Raw genomic sequence first — 16,731 nt, 5'->3', positions numbered from 1 at the left:
CTTCCGTGTGCCTAAGGGCCAGGACAGGCACTGCAGATGCTTCAGGGGGCTTATACTTGCCCATAGGCTTGTACAGGGAGAGCACTTCCACATACGGCCGATCATCCTCACTATGCACCTGCAGAGGAGCGGAGCAGATCAAATTTCAGGTGAAGAAATTAAATCATGAGCCCAACTTTCCACACCTGATCAGTGTTGGATCCCAGAACAGAGCCCAGTGTTTTGACTTAGTCCATTCTCCACAATGCTGTCCTCAAGGATCTTCTGGCTTAATTGGAAATACAAAGCAGAAACTTTGACAGAACAGTCCTCCTGTTCAGCACAATAAATATTGTGAGGCAAAATAATAAAATCATTAGTATAGTAATGGTAAATTATTAAGCACCTAGAAACATTTTAAGACCTGATTAGGCCCAAGGAACATTTACTTACAAGGCCACATTCAACATCAGACCAAACATATTAAAATACACTTTCATCCAACAGTAAATGCAACTTTTTACTATGTGGTTTTTGAAAGGAAATAAAAAATTATGTAACTTTATTCATATTTATATAAAATACTAAAATAAAATATATAAAGATTGAGTTCAAGTATAATTGACAATGGATAACTTATGGTATTAAGTATTTCATTAAATATTTATTAATTTTAGGATTTTCTTTTGAGTTTTAAAGTCAATTTTTTTTCCAGGTTTCCAACATTTTTGTAGATCTTAGACATCTCAGAACCCCTGGTACTAGGCCTTGCCTGTGTTGTCTAATTATTCCTTACTGCCATACTGTGTGATAAGCACTATTGAGTTCCCATTTCCAGATGAGAAAATGGAGACCCTTGAGTAAAGTGATTCAGAACTAGTGTGGCATGACTCTTAGTTCTGAGTATGAGCTGCTAACTGCCATGATACAGTGACACTTTGATATGGGACTCAGTTGTCAAATGAGTGCTACCAATATCCAGCAGAAGGTGAGATTTCTGCTCTGGAGAGGACTTCCACGTCTTCACGGAGGAGAAATTTACATTGGTTCTTAGGAGATGGGGCAGGGGGAATGGTGTTCATTTTTCATTAGTGTTCTTTCTCCTCATTAAATTGAATAACCAAGCATGCATAATGCCTTGAATAGCCTTGGTGTCAAACAGTATCTACCCATCCAGTAAAAATACCCTTGTGCAGAGTATCCTTGCAGCCAAGCTAAAAATATCGGAGTAAGATGAAGATTTTTGCCAATAGGATTTACAATGGAATTGAAACATTGCCTTTCTCATAAAATATGCCTCAGCAGGCATTTAAACCAAAAGAAAGAAAGAGAACAGTGGCCTCCTGAACAAGCTCATTCTGTCACAAAGTAGCTTGGAGACCAACATTACAAAGGGCAAGCTGAGGCATGATTATTTATGGGCTGAAAAAGCTGAACTCTTGGTTGCCCTGGATACAGTGTTCTCATCACTGCCCTGTTCTGGCGAGGACTGAAGTCCTCATGCATGACAACTACTCCTCTTGAAAAGTATATGGCCAAAAATAACATCATTGGTAATGAACTTAATAACCCCCTATTTGACTAAATGAGAAATTGAAAACAGTCTATTTTTTAAACAGAGAAAATAATTGAAAAACCTACCTTTGGTATTCATAAGATATGGTTAATATTGCATCAAATTCAGTCTATTTTGATATTGGAACTATTACCAAATGGAAAATTGCATTCCTTAATAATCTTCTGCATCTTGTTGCTCCTAGAGAGTTTAAATGGAGCAATTCATAAGAACCATTGTGGTCTTTCTGAGAGCACATGCCTTTCTCTTCAGAAATTGTACAGGGGCTATGAAAAAGAAGAAACAAAAGAACTCATAACTTTATTTATCACAGTAATATCCTGCTTTTCTTGTAGCTCAGTGATGCCACCACCCACGCTGTCACTCAAACCAGAAATCTGGAAGACATCTCCACTTCTCTCAGTCTTTCATTGTCCATGACCAGGTGGTCTCCAAATCCTCTCTTCTTTTTACCTCCTAACCCTCCCTGTCTATCCCATAACCTTGGCACTTTATTTTTTACCCAAATTACTTCAACAGCCCCCTGACGCCTCCGTACCTCCAGTCCAAGCACCATAGCCTGGTGGTTAGGAGGATCTGCTCCGAGGTCACACTGCCGGACTTCAGAGCAGTGACTTCAGCTGTGGCCTAGGAGAAGCACCTGGGACTGTATCTGAGACATAACAAGCATTTAATAAAGTTTAATTGTAATTTTTATTATTGTTATTATTCGAAGCCCAGATCTGATTGCATCTTTTCCCCTGCATAAAGCCCCTTTCATAACCCCTCGTAGCCTCTTTAGCTACTCTACGGGGCCCTCGATGATTGGAGGCCTGGCGCCCTCTCCAGTCTCATCTCTCACTGATCCTCACCTTTCACTCCACGCTTTAGTCCCAGTTGTGATGCCCTAAGTGCACTCTGCACATATCCTTGTACCCAGTACCTGTGTATCCCATAAGACTTATCTCTAAAACCTCCTGCAGCCCCTCTGCCGGCCTCACTGTGAGAGCCATGCCTACCCTTCCACCACTAGAGCCGGGAAGGTCTCCATAATAACTCTCACCACAACTTGTCTGTCTCCCATGAATTCATTTCACATTTTGTTTTGAGTGGTACACCATGCTGTGGACTATCCTGGGGATACAAATAAAGCTTTGCCCAGGCTTGAGATGTTCACCAATTGGAAGGAAGCACAGAGTCAACAGCTCACTATATTTAAGTCAGGGTAGTAAGTGATAATAGAATAAAAAGTTTGGGAGCAAGTGAGAGAGAGCAATTAATCTACCTTTGGTTTCAGGGAGGTTTCACAGAGAAAACTACAGTTAAACCAGAGTTCAAGAATGAGGACAAACTCACCATGTAGAAAGAGGGAGAAAGGAATTCCAAGTTCTGAAAAGGACAGAAGTAAATCTGTAGAGGTGAGGGTGGAGTCTCTCCTTCAACCATATAACCTCGTCTCAGTGCCTTTGTTTCTCCATCACCTTGACCAGACTTGAAGTGAGTTTTTGCTTGTCTTTGCATCACTGCCCACTTCCCACCCAACGCACACACAGAACTAGCCCCTCCGCGCTCTAGCTGCACGGTGCAGCGTGCCACGCCCTCTCTCCAGGCCACGTCAGTCATGCCGCTGCTCCTGCTCTCCCCTCTGCCCAGAGACCTTCCATCCTTCTTCTCCTACACATTCCTTGTGGCCCAGCTCATGAAATCCCTCTGATCCTCAGCCACCCTGCACAGAATTCTCTCTTTCTTCTCTTGGGTCCCAATACCTTCAGGCTCAATGACAGCACTTACCACAACAAGTGACAGTTGTTACCAATATCCCCCAGGCCTGGCTGTGACTCTGAGGGGCAGGACTATGCTGAGCACAGAGCCTGCGTGAGGTCACACTCAGTCACTGCTGGTCGTTACTCACTGGTTAAATAATCAATCAATAATATCAAAAGGTTCCTCTTTTACTCCAAAAGAAATTACTATCATTTTTCTTTGCTTAAATAAATCCTGAACAATGCAGGTAATATCTTACATTCAAGACTTGATGAATGGGTATTACATATACACATAAAGAAAAAAATCTCCCTCTGGGCAGAGCTTAGTGACCAATAGTTTAAAAAAGAAATTTAGGCAGGTCACATGTAGTTTAGCCTCTTGGCCTAAGGACTTTGCACACACGGCAGTCTGAAACCAGGCTGCCCATGCAGAGTAAACTAGAGAGCCTTTACCAATTCTATTGTGTTTACTTCAAGCTTTGAAACCTCAGCTTCCCTCAGCATCTGTACAGTTCAGAATAATATGTACTGTTTAAAAGGTGTTTAGATAAAATAAATTATTCATTTAAAAGTATAGTTAAATGTAACCATATTTCTCGTAACAAATTGGCTTTTGTTGGCCTTTCATGTTAAACAAATCAAGCCTATTGAGAAATCCATTGGCCTTTAACAGACAAATTTTTCAGTTTCTAACTTAGAACCAAATTCAATTAAAACAATACTTTACAACTTCTGTGAAAACCAAGCTACAAGTAATCAACTCTGGAGGGTTTCTGTTAGGAGTGGCCCTCGTGAGATTTATTCAAAACCTGCGCTACAGGCAGATTTGGAAGGGGAGCTAGGAGTTGGTTACAGTGGATTTTTAAGTGAATTTTATTATGGTGAGGGAGTTTGATTGACAACAGCATAAAGCCATATTGTGTGTGTGTCTGCGTGCATGCGTGCGCGCCTGTTTTTTTTAAGGAAAAGGAATAGTTATTAATGGAGACAGCTTCATGTGGTAACCAAAATGGTACTGCATCAGCCAACCTGGGCTCATATCCCAGCTCTGCCATTTACTGGCACAATAGCCTATAAAATGGGAATAATGAAGAGCCTTCCTCATATTGGCAGGATGAGAATTGAATGAGAGCATGGAATGCATGTGTCCTATGCCTAACAGAGTCAGCTCAGGCTAACTATAATCTGCTGCCCCTCAAAGTTACCCTCCTCACAGGGCCACTTGAGTGATCAGAAATGATTCCTAGGACATTTCCTTTTTTATGACCACTGAGGGCTGGAAGGGTGGACAAAGGTTCTGTTGTTCTTGTTTTAATGTGAACCTAACCATCAGAATCCACACCAACCACCTCAGACATTTACAAATAAACAATGTCATTATTTCATTATTTCTCTGTCCCATCTCTAACCTAGATGTGGGTGCATGCTACCCTGTAAGCAGATGCCCCAAAGCCACCATTCCTTCAAGTTAAGAATTTCCCTAACCTAATACCATGTACGTTAGTACCTCAGCTTGTTTAAAAAAAAAAAAAATCACATTCATCCATCAAACGGCACATTGCAGAGCATATTTGGAGAAAAACAAGGCAAAAATGCACATAATGAAAGTACAAACATATGGTGAGGTTTTCATGTAAGTTATTTATGGTCTTGATTAACCTTGCAACATTATTGCCATTTACATAGGTTTTTATGTAACAACATGAAAATATTGGCTTTACCTTTTAACATGGAAGGATTCTCCTGTTCTTTTATTTAGCCTTTATTTCTCTCCCTCACCCCCAAATTTCTAGCAGCTTGATCATGGAAAAGCAAGGCTTCTTTTGTACTAAGTGGTAGTTAACTGTATGTGAATGCTGGTTTTCCTGACAGTAGTGCATAGCAACAGCGCCACCAAAAGGACGAGGTCTCGAGTTTCTGGGATCTGTTTCATTTCTTTGTTCATCAGCATGTCAGCATTTTACATGGTGATCGCTGGCTGCTGCGTGTCCAATATATAATATATTGGCATTTCAGGCTCTAATAGGTCTTAATTTGTTCTGATCTACAGATTCATTAACTCCTAGGCTGTCTTTAGGTGTAATGAGTTTTCTTTTAATCCTGAACTAAAAGGTAAGTAGTTGATTGTGCTAAGCTGCAGATAAATCAGATGAGCAGATGTCCTATGCCACTATAAAATGATATACGAAAACTAATATTAGAGTCAGTGTAATATATGAGCTGTCAGGAGAAAATATTGAAATGTGTGAGTTGTTCTGTGTTTAGTGACTATGAAAGTCACCCCGTGAAATCAACTTTCTTCATTCTCTAAGTATTGTCTATTTTATCTCATATTTGTTCCAAAGTTAGCAATGTAGCAAAACTTATTTTCTTTAATTTTAAATATAGAGTAACATCATAAGAATGAAATCAAATGGATTTAATTTATGGTAAGGAGGAAGTCATATATTTAAAATAAATGTATTTCAGGACAACTATTTTTTTCCTTGATGTAAACTGAACTGAGTCTGTCGTATTTCTTATTCAAAAATTTAGGTGTTCCCCACTCCGGGTGAACGCCCACCTGGATCAGTACTATGCTCTAGTGTTTAGAGGGTAAACTGAAATCAGACAGCCTGGTTTCAAATTATGGCTCCACCAGTTCCTGGAGGGCATCGCCTTGGCTTAACATCCCGTGTCTGAATTTCCACTTCTGTTAGATGGAGTTGTTAATCCTATTTCGTAGAATTACAGTGAGAATCAAATGAGACAATATTTATCAAGGATTTAACACAGAGTAAGTGCTCAATAAATATCATTTACTGTCATTATCATGATTTTCATAGTTATTTGTAGGTACTGGTTGCTATTCGTTGGCTGCTTCTCATGGTATTCTCTAAATATGGCTGAATTCCAAAATCAAAAAATCAATTTTATTTTTTTAACTGGTGTTTTCAAATGATGTCACCTACCTAGAAATAGTAGAAATAGGTTTATGCTTATGTATAGAAATATATCTATGTCCACTTGTGGATAGGGACATCTGGCTTCAGACAGCATAGCATATTCTCCCCGCTCCCACCCCACCATGGTCAGAGAGTTTTGGACACCATTAGGCACTTTCTCATGTATTCTGATTTGGACCTAAGAAAACAAAAAGACCATATACAAGCAAAAGCTCTACCCTTTCAAAGCAGCAAAGCAAAGTTATGGGAACTGAAATATCTTGAAAGAGCCCTTTAGCTGCATCAATCCCATAATCCTTTTCTGTCACTGAATCTGATTATGAAATTAGGAGACATGTACAGAGAAAGGGAAATGGGGCCACCCAATTTTGCATGGCACTCACTCCAAAACAAGACTTGCATTCTTCCCCAACTGAGCCATTAGCAGTTGGGGTTTGTAAGTCAGTTTATAGAAGTTATATGTGGAAGTCAGAATGCACTGCCATGATATGATATTAAATTTAAATTGGTTATTGAATAAAATATTTTGGAGTAACAACTTCATTAGTTTTCTTTTTTAATCCTCACCCAAGGATATGTTTATTGATGAGAGAGAGAGAAACATCAATCTGAGAGAGAATCATTGATTGGTTGCCTCCCATGTGCGCCCTGACCGGTGATCAAACCGGCAATCTGGGTATGTGCCCTTATGGGGAATCGAACCCACAACCTTTTTGGTGTATGGGACAACGTTCCAACCAACTGAGCCTTCCAGCCAGGGCCATTAGTTTTCAACAGTACAAATTAAGTTAGGGAATCAGGTATTTCAGACCAAGTTACATTGCCTGCAATTATTTTAAGTGAATATTTTTATTTATCTCTTTATCTATTCTTATCTATAATTCTTTCTACTTTGAAAAGTTTCCACTAGTTATTTTTTGTTTTCTAACACTTAAAAATCATTATAACTGTGAATTTTTATTACTTGTATTCCTTTTTATTGTTGTATTATTGGATCTGTTTTATACAAACATGAGCAAACATGGAAAGGGTCAGTCTACGTAGTCTAAGTGACAGCTGAGTCACGAACAAGCTAGGATTCTGTAGCCATTTCTGTTCTCCAGAGGATGGAGTAAGGTATTTGAAAAAAGGGGTTGGGACAAGTGTAAATAGAATTAATGGTATAAAATTAAGAAAATAGAAATTTGGCTGAATATCAGGACTATAACACTTAGAGAGTTACAGAAATGCCTCAGAAAGTAAATAAGCAGCGGCCCATTCACTGGAGGCCAGAGTACAGCTGAAATACCGGAATACCAATGAAGGTATTATCGGGACGATTTCTGCACCAGTGCGAGTTGGTCTGGAGAACCTGTCAGGTACTTTGCCTGCTAATCCTTTTTCTGCTGTGAAATAATAAAGCCTAAATCATAGAACTAAATTTCACTTGCAAATTGCTAAGTGTTATTTCTCTAGTGAGGTCAAATATGTCTTATGACATGTTTTTTCCTTCCACTGTTCTCCCAGCTGTTGTTTCTTATTACTGAAATGGTGATGCATTGATATTGGTTCAATTATCAAGTATCTGAGTACATTTAAATTCATGGTTCATCACAGATAGTCACTAAGTGACTGTGATTATCATTCAGGGTGTTTGATTTAAATTAAAGGAACACTTTCAAGACATTATTTACAGAGGAAGAGTTTACTCTAAAGAATTCCTGCCACCCATGTCATTATTATTTTAGGACCCATTAAAATAAGGAATATGTGGAAAATGAGGAATGTGTACTCGATATGTACAGGTACCATGGCTACACTGTTTTTCTCGGTTGCTATCAGCACTGCGGGGTCACATCATGGGTGAGAAGACATTAATGCGAGCCCCATTGAGTAAGGAACCGAAGCCCTTAAATGCAATTCAAAAGTGTATACCAAATTCCAACTTGAAGTAAAATGAGAACTTTAAAAATGATTTTCATATGATAGTTACATCGTTGTTAATTACATAGGAAAAATACTTTGAGCTGGTGTTATAAAACAGAATTTGTATCCGTTATAATGGAATTTTCTCCTTTTCTAGAACAAATGAAGCAGGTTAAGGCTTACATGGGAGATGACTGTTTAGCTGTGTTTTGAAGTAGACAGTAACCTAAAGTTTTCTTGTGGAAGGAAAATTGAGATTTCACATTTCTATTGGGTATTGACATCACCTTTTTCAGTTCATTGATAAATCATTGAGGTTTTATTATACAGTGACCACCTTAACCTCAGATTTACATGTGTAATACCATTAATGAAAACAGGAGTCCTCCTTGCAAACTTACTAACAGTGAGATATGAATGAATATATATTCTACATCCCCCAGTCTCTGCGTTATTACCTCTACTTGCTCTGCAGCATTAATTCCACAGGATCTCTTGTTTTGTTTTGCTGTTTTTGGAAATATCAACCAATATTAATAGCATAAAATTCCACAAGGGAGGAAGATTCCATCCATGAACTTGGATTACACCATAGATGTTATATAGCCCAGTGACTGGCCATTACAATAACCTGTGTTGTCCCATATACATCACTTTGCTATTAGCTTAATCTCCCAAACAGCCTTCAACAACACTATAATATAAGCCAGCCCCTTCTTCCAGGCTGTGTCTTGGGAGAAAAAAATTACAGTTATAAGAGTGCATGTGAAGGTATATATAAAGAGCATGATACTAATTAGTTACTCACAAATGTTTTGTCTCTTACAGCCTATCAACCAGGGTCGGCACTACCAGAAAGAAATGAATCCACCGTCTCCTTCTAACCCCCGGTAAGAATCATTAATAACCTTGTTTAAAGATTAGTTAGAAGATTATACATTTTTCTTGGTTTCATGAAATTGTTTTTCAAAATGTCCAAACAACTTTCCAAGGTTCTTTTTTTAAAAAGTCTTGGTTCAATCTACTTTTCTTATTCAGACTATGGTATAGTGGCTAACTGCCTACCTAAGTTAAATAGTACCTCTACCTTTTACGAGCTGTGGGACTTCGAGCAAGTCATTTAACTCAATTCAGGCATAATAATTTCCTCATAGGGTTTTGAGGAGGATCAAATGAATTAATACATGAAAAAGTCTTAGCACAATTGCTATGAGCAAGCTCTCTTTAAGTATTAATTTATTCATTATTTTTCTATTTGCTTAGATATTTCATTTTAATAGGTATTTGATGTGTAGTATATTTTAGGCATAAATTTTTTAGTATTACCTGGTACCTTTTAATTCATCGAAATAGCTTATACAAGTTTAAATGGCCATTCTCTTTTTTCATAATTTCAAAATTTCATAATCTCAAAATGATTTCATTATTTTAAAAATGTCATTGACGTATGAGTCATTTGTCAATATAGAAAAAACTTCACTATTTCAGGTTCATTAGGGAAAAGGAAATCTAAATTTCAGTTTTGTAATATATGTAGTGTCATATGGCTTTCTAATAAATAGCTAAATGAGCTGGTTTATCTGTATAAAACAGTATTACTTTATTACTATTTATTATATACTAGGAATTTATTTAAAATTGGTCTATCTTGAGCTTCATGCACAAGATCTTAGTTATTGTAATGCATTTCATTGTCCAAATGCATCTCATTATGAAGCTCTTTCGCCTATACTGTGGTTTGTCCCATGGAATGGGCCAAAATACCCACGACAGTGTAACTGTGGCTCCAGAGTGAGATCCCTATTAGACATTGTGTGAATTGGACTCATTGGTTAGACATACCAAAAAGAACTTAGTTAGCCCTGGCCAGGTGGTTCAGTTGGTCGGAACATCGTCCCCTATGCCAAAAGGTTGTAGGTTAGATTCCCAGTCAGAGCACATACCTAGGTTGCATGTTCAATCCCCAGTGGGGGGCACATGTGGGAGGCAACTGATCAATCTCTCTCTCTCTGCCTCCCTCTCTCTCAAATCAATAAAAATGTATCCTTAGGTGAGGATTAATAAAAACTTAGCTAGTAATCAAAGAGAGAGAGATAGGCAGACACAGATAGGAGGGATGGAGGGATTTGTTGAATAAGGATATAGAGCTAAAAAAAGAAAAAAGAACCAGAATATAGAGCTATATCCTGGAACCCAAGGTCAGCCAGGGCCTCAGGAGGGGCCTGAAACTTGCTCCCTCCAGGGCGCTTCATTCTTCTTGCTGAGCACCAGCTTTCTGTGCTTCCCAGCCACATATGGCTGTCTGACAGCTCTTGAGTTTACACATTACAGTTCAAAATACATGCTGAAGCTGGCGGGCTGTGTCTGAATCCAGTTCCTACTTCGCAGGAAGGAGAATGTGATTAGCATAGCTTGGACCAAGTAACTATTCTGCTCTAATCAGCAATGAACAGCAAGTCAAAGCCTTGTAGAACTAACATGCTGCTAGGAGACCACCTACACAGTTTGTGAGAGTTTTTATAGACCCCAGAATATTCATGACATAGGTAGATTAAATGTTCTCTATTAGCAATCTAAATGTTCCTGGTATAAACACTTGCTCTGGTCATTCCTTCATGTCATCTAGTAGGGAGAATTGTCAGTATCATAAATAGATACAAAAATAGGTTCAAAAGTGAAATTGTAATTAGTATATATAAAAAGTGTTTTAGCATAGTTAAAATCAGTTATCTCTTGGTGGATGAATATGTCACTTGCAATGATGCAGCTTCTCTAGATTTGACTAACAAACTCTTTATCTATATATGACTAAACTCTGAAGGTAACTGGAAATCTAACTTTGGTCCAAATTATAACAAAGTGAGAACTTGTATCCTGAACGATTTGAAGTGATAATAAGACATGTTAAAAAGTTGAATCTTTTGTGTCAATAAAAAGAAAAAAGGACCCTAATTCTCATCCTAGTACTGCTACGAACACAGTAAATGATATCAGACCTATCCGATCTCACCTAATAATATAAACACCTTCATGTGTAAAAGAACAGATTTGAGTTAATGCTCTCAGAAGTCATTCCCAGCTTAGATTCTGAGGCTTCCATGAGACTCAATATAGGCTTTACACATGAAAACCAGTTCCACTCTTGAAGGGAACACTGTCCTATATAGAAAACACATTTCATAATGTTAGATGAATTAATTAATATGTAGATGTGGTAGTATATGACTTTAAATATCTCATTTAAAATTCCATTCTCAAATATAGACTATAAGAAAATTCACTAACTAAATTAAAAAATTCACCAACTGAAAGGTAGTATATTTTATATAGTCAATTAAGTGTTGATTAATTTAGAAAAATTAATTTATGTTTTTACATAATAAAAGCGAAATTCTATAGCAAAAAAAATAAAGTGCCCTTAATCCCATGTGCCAGCAGCTTATCTACCAGTTTCTAGAACATTTTCATATAGTTCAGAAAACCTGAAGATTACATGACTTGGCTCTTGGCTCATAAATTCAGTAGCTTAGAGAATTGGCAGAAAGGCATTATTGGGCCATAAATTAAAAACATGAAGTCAGAATAGATCACCATATAAAGTGGGATAAATTGAATCATGTAAGACACATAATTTAACAAAATTGAAAGCTATGGCTCTTCTTAAAGTCTGTATTTATTATATTTCTTACAAATAGTATCCCATGTTTTAGATTCTAAAATATGAAACTTTCAAATTAAAATTTAAAGTTAAAAGAAACTGCTAATGAATATAAAAATATATTTAAAAATTAAAAGATAAGTCTCTAAGTCCACCCTCTTGGATAAACAAGCATCTGACCTGAATCGTGGATTGAAAGTTCGACCTGCAGAGGCTCTGAATAATGATGAAAATAATGGGAGCTCTTGGCTTCCTGAACTAAGTGTGTTGTGATCATAGCAAAGCAAATGTGGTGGTGACGGGGAAATCCATATACAGGTCCACTGAGAGGAGAGTACGAAGGTGCCTTTGGGAAGTGAAATGACATATTAGATTCAGTGAAATATCCGAAACATCCAGAGACCTAAGATTTTTATAACTCATACCTACATACAAGGTCTGTCCAGAAAAAGCCCAGCCATTATGAATATGAGAATGGTTTGCATAACTTCAGTGTAACCTGGCAGCCAAGGAGAGTGGACTAGAATGCACATGTGTGAATAATGACAACTTCATTGTGCTAGTGTGAGGGTAGTAGACACCATTGAGTGAGCATGTGTACTCTGTGGCCGTTGCATTCAAAATGACTGAGCCAATAGAGCAATCAGTCTGCATCAAATTTTGTGTTAAGCTTGAACATTCCCCCACGGAAACTATTTGGAAGATTCAGAAGGCCACAGCTATGCACAACTGAGGATTGGCAGCTTCATCACAACAACATGCTCACTCATGCATCACATCTTGTGCAGAGTTTTTTGGCAAAACATCACATCACCCAGGTGACTCAGCCGCCTACAGCCCAGATTTGGCATATCCAGTGACTTTTGGCTTTTCCCAAAACTAAAATCACCTTTAAAAGGGAAGAGATTTCAGACTGTTGATGAGATGCAGGAATATATGACGAGGCAGCTGATGGCAATTGGGAGAACTGTGTCAGATCCCAAGGTGCCTACATTGAAGGAGACTGGAGTGTCATTGTACTAAGTACAATGTTTCTTGTATCTTGTATCTTGTTCAATAAATATCTCTATTTTTCATACTACATGAATGGATACCTTCTGGACAGGCCTCATATTATGTTTTCACTTATACTCATAGGGCAATTCTTCGCATTGGATAGAGGTGAAACACAAAGGTAATCATTTCCTGAGATGTTTATGTTTATAACCTAGGAATTGAAATACACATGGTTCACCACACCATAATCCCTAGCATGTCTAGATTTTCAACAAAGCCATTTTTCCTTGCATTGTTAGGTACAGGTGTCATATTTCCCACCATTTTTCCCTAACATACCGACTGATATTTAGGCAGCATCTCAGATGCTATAGCCCCTGCTCCAGTGTCCGCCCACATTGCCTCTTGGGGTACCAACAGCCTCTATGACAAGATGCAGATATGGTTAACATAATCTCATATAATTTAGAGAAGTGTTGAGTAGAAGGAAATAATTTCACAGTTCATTCATGTTGAGAAGTGTTTCCTAGCATGTGAACTTAATATGCTGCCAAACAGAGCAAAATGGATGCTGTTTGCATCCCTAAGTCATTTATTTTAAAATGTCTTCTATTGGTTTGTGGAATTTAGAGCTGTCCCTTAGGCACATCTATGTATAAGTTTATGTAGATTCTTCAGAACAGCTTAAGATATTTTTGCTCAGAAATGGGCTTTATAAAATAAGCTGTAATCACATTCTAGTTGTCTGTTTATATGGACGGAGTCAACAACCAACTTTTCAAATGATGATTATTCTTTCTATTTTTACAACTCATTGGAAAATTAAGGGGAATAGGGAAGGTAGTCTAAGGGTCTGTAAGGTTCTAAATGTTTATGGAAATAAACAATATAGAAAATAATTCTAGAATGCCCGGTAATCAATGGCATGGTTTTCTAAAGTGTTTGCTTTATGCTTTATCCTTTATCATTCTTTTTTTTTGAAATGTCAGTGCAGATTGTGTTAGGACCTGAATCCTTTGCAGCTTTGCCACATGTTTTGTGATATAAACATACTTATAACTGTAATTATCTGATAAAGCCCCGCAGACTCTGACAAATGATTAATAACCGCTGACCTCAGTCCCCGCTGGCTCAGCTGGCCTGACTGAAGCAAGCCGGCCTGTCATCATAACCTGCAAGCACTGCTCTGGACTGATCACTGTGGCTTCATTTTTCTTTTCCCTCCATTTGTTGGTATTCAGCCTGATGGACTTCTCCTCTATGGCTTAAGTTTTTTGTCCCACCAACACGAAAGAGAGAAATATAAATAAATAAAATTAAGTGCAAAAGTTGCAAGTCTTATTTGTCTTCAAGTGATTAAATTTGGATCATTTTAAAATAAGTAAGTTGGGGTTTTGACAAATATTTCTCCTTCAGAGCAGAGCACACCAAAGAATTTCCTAATTAACTGTAATAGATAAATGATAGATAGATGGTTGATATACAGATAGTTGGGAGAGAGGGAGGGAGGATGGACAGACCTGAGCCTGTGGTGCTGTTGCCCTCTTAAATTTAAATGACTCCATGCCCTGCCTGCTCCCAGAGAGGCCTGCGGTCCACTGATCTAACCTTTTCAACAGGCTTTAAAAACACCTGGTACAAACTCAGCTGGGCCCCTTTTTCCCCCAGTTAACAGCAAAGGCCAGGTTCAGAGTAGCTTCTCTAATCCTGCCCCAGAGAAAACCCAAGCTAAAGGCACCCCAGGAAGCAAACCTAATCCCTCAGGAGTCCTGCTTCTCACCCCTGACCACTCTGAACCTAGGACCATGCCCTGACCAACTACAGAGGCACCATTCCCCCTGGGTACCAGGGGACCCAACAATTCACCAACAGAGTTGGGCAACTGGTGGTCCCCTGCCCCATCACACCTCTTCCTCTTCGGACACTTGGCCTGTCCAGCCCATCTTCAGTCCTGATTCTGATCATTTACTCTACCAGAGCCAGTCAGCTCAGATTGCATGCCTGTACCAATCACCTTGTCCCATGCCCTAACTAGCCATCCCCCCAGAGTTCTGGGTGCTACCCCTGCCTACCTGACCAATATTTCTTCTTTGCTCTCTCCACTTGCTCATTCTGGCCCTGCCTGCCCAGGCATCTACTCTCTGGTGTCTCAGTTTAGGTGTCTGCCTGCTTTCCAGCTAGGTCTGTCTTGGGCCACTGGGACTTAGCATCTCACTCTCAGTCTCCTTTTCCAGTTGTACTCCCTGAGAGAATCTTAAGCCTTTAGGGCTGGGCAAATACTCATCAGTGTTTTAGTTATTATCACATTTTCCAAAATTGCAAACTCTTGAAACCTATTCCTGTGTGAGTTCCAGAACAACAGACTTCTTCTCCCCCACCTCTCCAAAGCTTCTGTGTCTGAAATAGATCCCTGAAGAGTCTTAGCATTTTTTTAACTGGAATGCTCAGCACCTGCAATTACCCAGGCCTCCCCAGTAACTGTTACCCATCCGGATGATGAACTCAGATTACCTTTGGCACAGGGTCCAGGGTAAAGACGGTAATTACCAAAGCAATTATTTACCATTCCAACATTTTACAGTTTCAGTTTTTAATTAAAAGATTCAGCTTCCCCTTCTAGTGTAATGAGCACCTGTAAAAAGTTGAAATACTTATTCCAGTTTATAACATTCACCTCTATTCTATCTAAGGAGGAGGAGAGGGGATTGCATTGCAGGTTGAGGTCCAGGATAATGACATGAACCTAAGAAAATGAAGACCATAATTATGGTTAAATGGCCACAGCCAGTCACATCCAGACTCGCTGCCTCATCCTTCATTCTGTAACCTCATGCAGAATAGCTTCCATTGTTGTTTAAACAAGGAACTTCTGCAACAGGAAATGATTCAAGTGTGTTGCTGTTTATACATCCGGCAATGTTCAGTATTTTTGAAGTACCTACTATGTGCAGAGCATCATTGAGAGATGACTTTAGTGTGCCTTTAGCGAGCTTTCAGCCACTCAGCCCAGGCCACTCCTCACTGTGTGTCATCAAGGCAGCATGTGAATGTTTTCAGGAAGGTGCCAAGGGGCCTGGGAGCATGTACCGAGTTGGTCAGAGAAATTGCATCCTTTCTAACCCTTACCCCTCACACACTCTGCTTTTGTTACCAGTTAGTTTTAGTTTTTCCTTGTAATCCTTTTGTTTCTCTTGTTAATAAAAAACATTACATTTTTAAATTGATTAAAGTTAACATGATTTTTCATTCAAGCAATATATTATGCTTACCAGAATTTACAGCTTCATATTTTGCTGTTCATTACTGCATAAAAACCCACTCAGTATAATAACTACTAGTCAAACGTCCAGCCTGTTTAAAATGACTTGAAGGAGAAAAGGCAAACAACCTTTAACTGATTTGATTGAATTAACTCTGACATTATTGTTCTATTGACTCTTTCTTGTCCATTGATTTTTAAAAGCCTTTAGCTCCTTTGCCATTGATTAAGACAAATCAGATGCAGTTTGGTGCTCAGGATAAGAAAACGTGCTTTTGGGTGTTGGATGTATGCATTGGAAATGTGTGTGTGTTGGGGGGACGCACACGCATGCGTGCTGAAATGAGATTGGTTAGAAGGCAACTTCTTGTTTTGCTCTAAACAACTTCTTCACTTTGGACCATTGAGGTTAACAATAGTGACCCTTGGTTTTATGATATGAACACCTGGCTCAGTAACAAGTGAAGCCAAATGATGATTTGTAATGATATGCTTTATCTCTTATTTATGGTGAAAAAAAGTATCTAGAATTTTACATATTCTCATATTTTTAAGTTCTTTATTCTCTTTATATGCAGAACTTATAGACTAATAAGCAATGGGAGCAAAACAAGAAAGGAGGGGAGAGTAAAATACCTTCTGTTAAATTGATAGCAAACAATTTTTAA

The 16,731-nt window shown here is 38.5% G+C and overlaps 1 protein-coding gene across 3 annotated transcripts in view; it reads left to right on the top strand.

Annotated features, from left to right (window-relative positions):
• CFAP20DC (CFAP20 domain containing) overlaps positions 1 to 16,731 on the top strand; it is a 253,337-nt gene that overhangs the window by 198,783 nt on the left and 37,823 nt on the right. For all 3 annotated transcript variants that reach the window (XM_054595084.1, XM_054595085.1, XM_054595083.1), the window contains one exon: positions 8,979 to 9,040. In XM_054595084.1, coding sequence (XP_054451059.1) covers positions 8,979 to 9,040 — 62 coding nt within the window. The remainder of the gene's footprint in view (positions 1 to 8,978; positions 9,041 to 16,731) is intronic.

This window comes from Pteronotus mesoamericanus, unplaced genomic scaffold (genome assembly GCF_021234165.1).
Source record: "Pteronotus mesoamericanus isolate MK-2021 breed Mesoamerican mustached bat unplaced genomic scaffold, CSHL_Meso_final scaffold_54, whole genome shotgun sequence".
NCBI classification, from domain to species: domain Eukaryota; kingdom Metazoa; phylum Chordata; class Mammalia; order Chiroptera; family Mormoopidae; genus Pteronotus; species Pteronotus mesoamericanus.
This window is presented reverse-complemented; position numbering and strand designations above follow the sequence as displayed.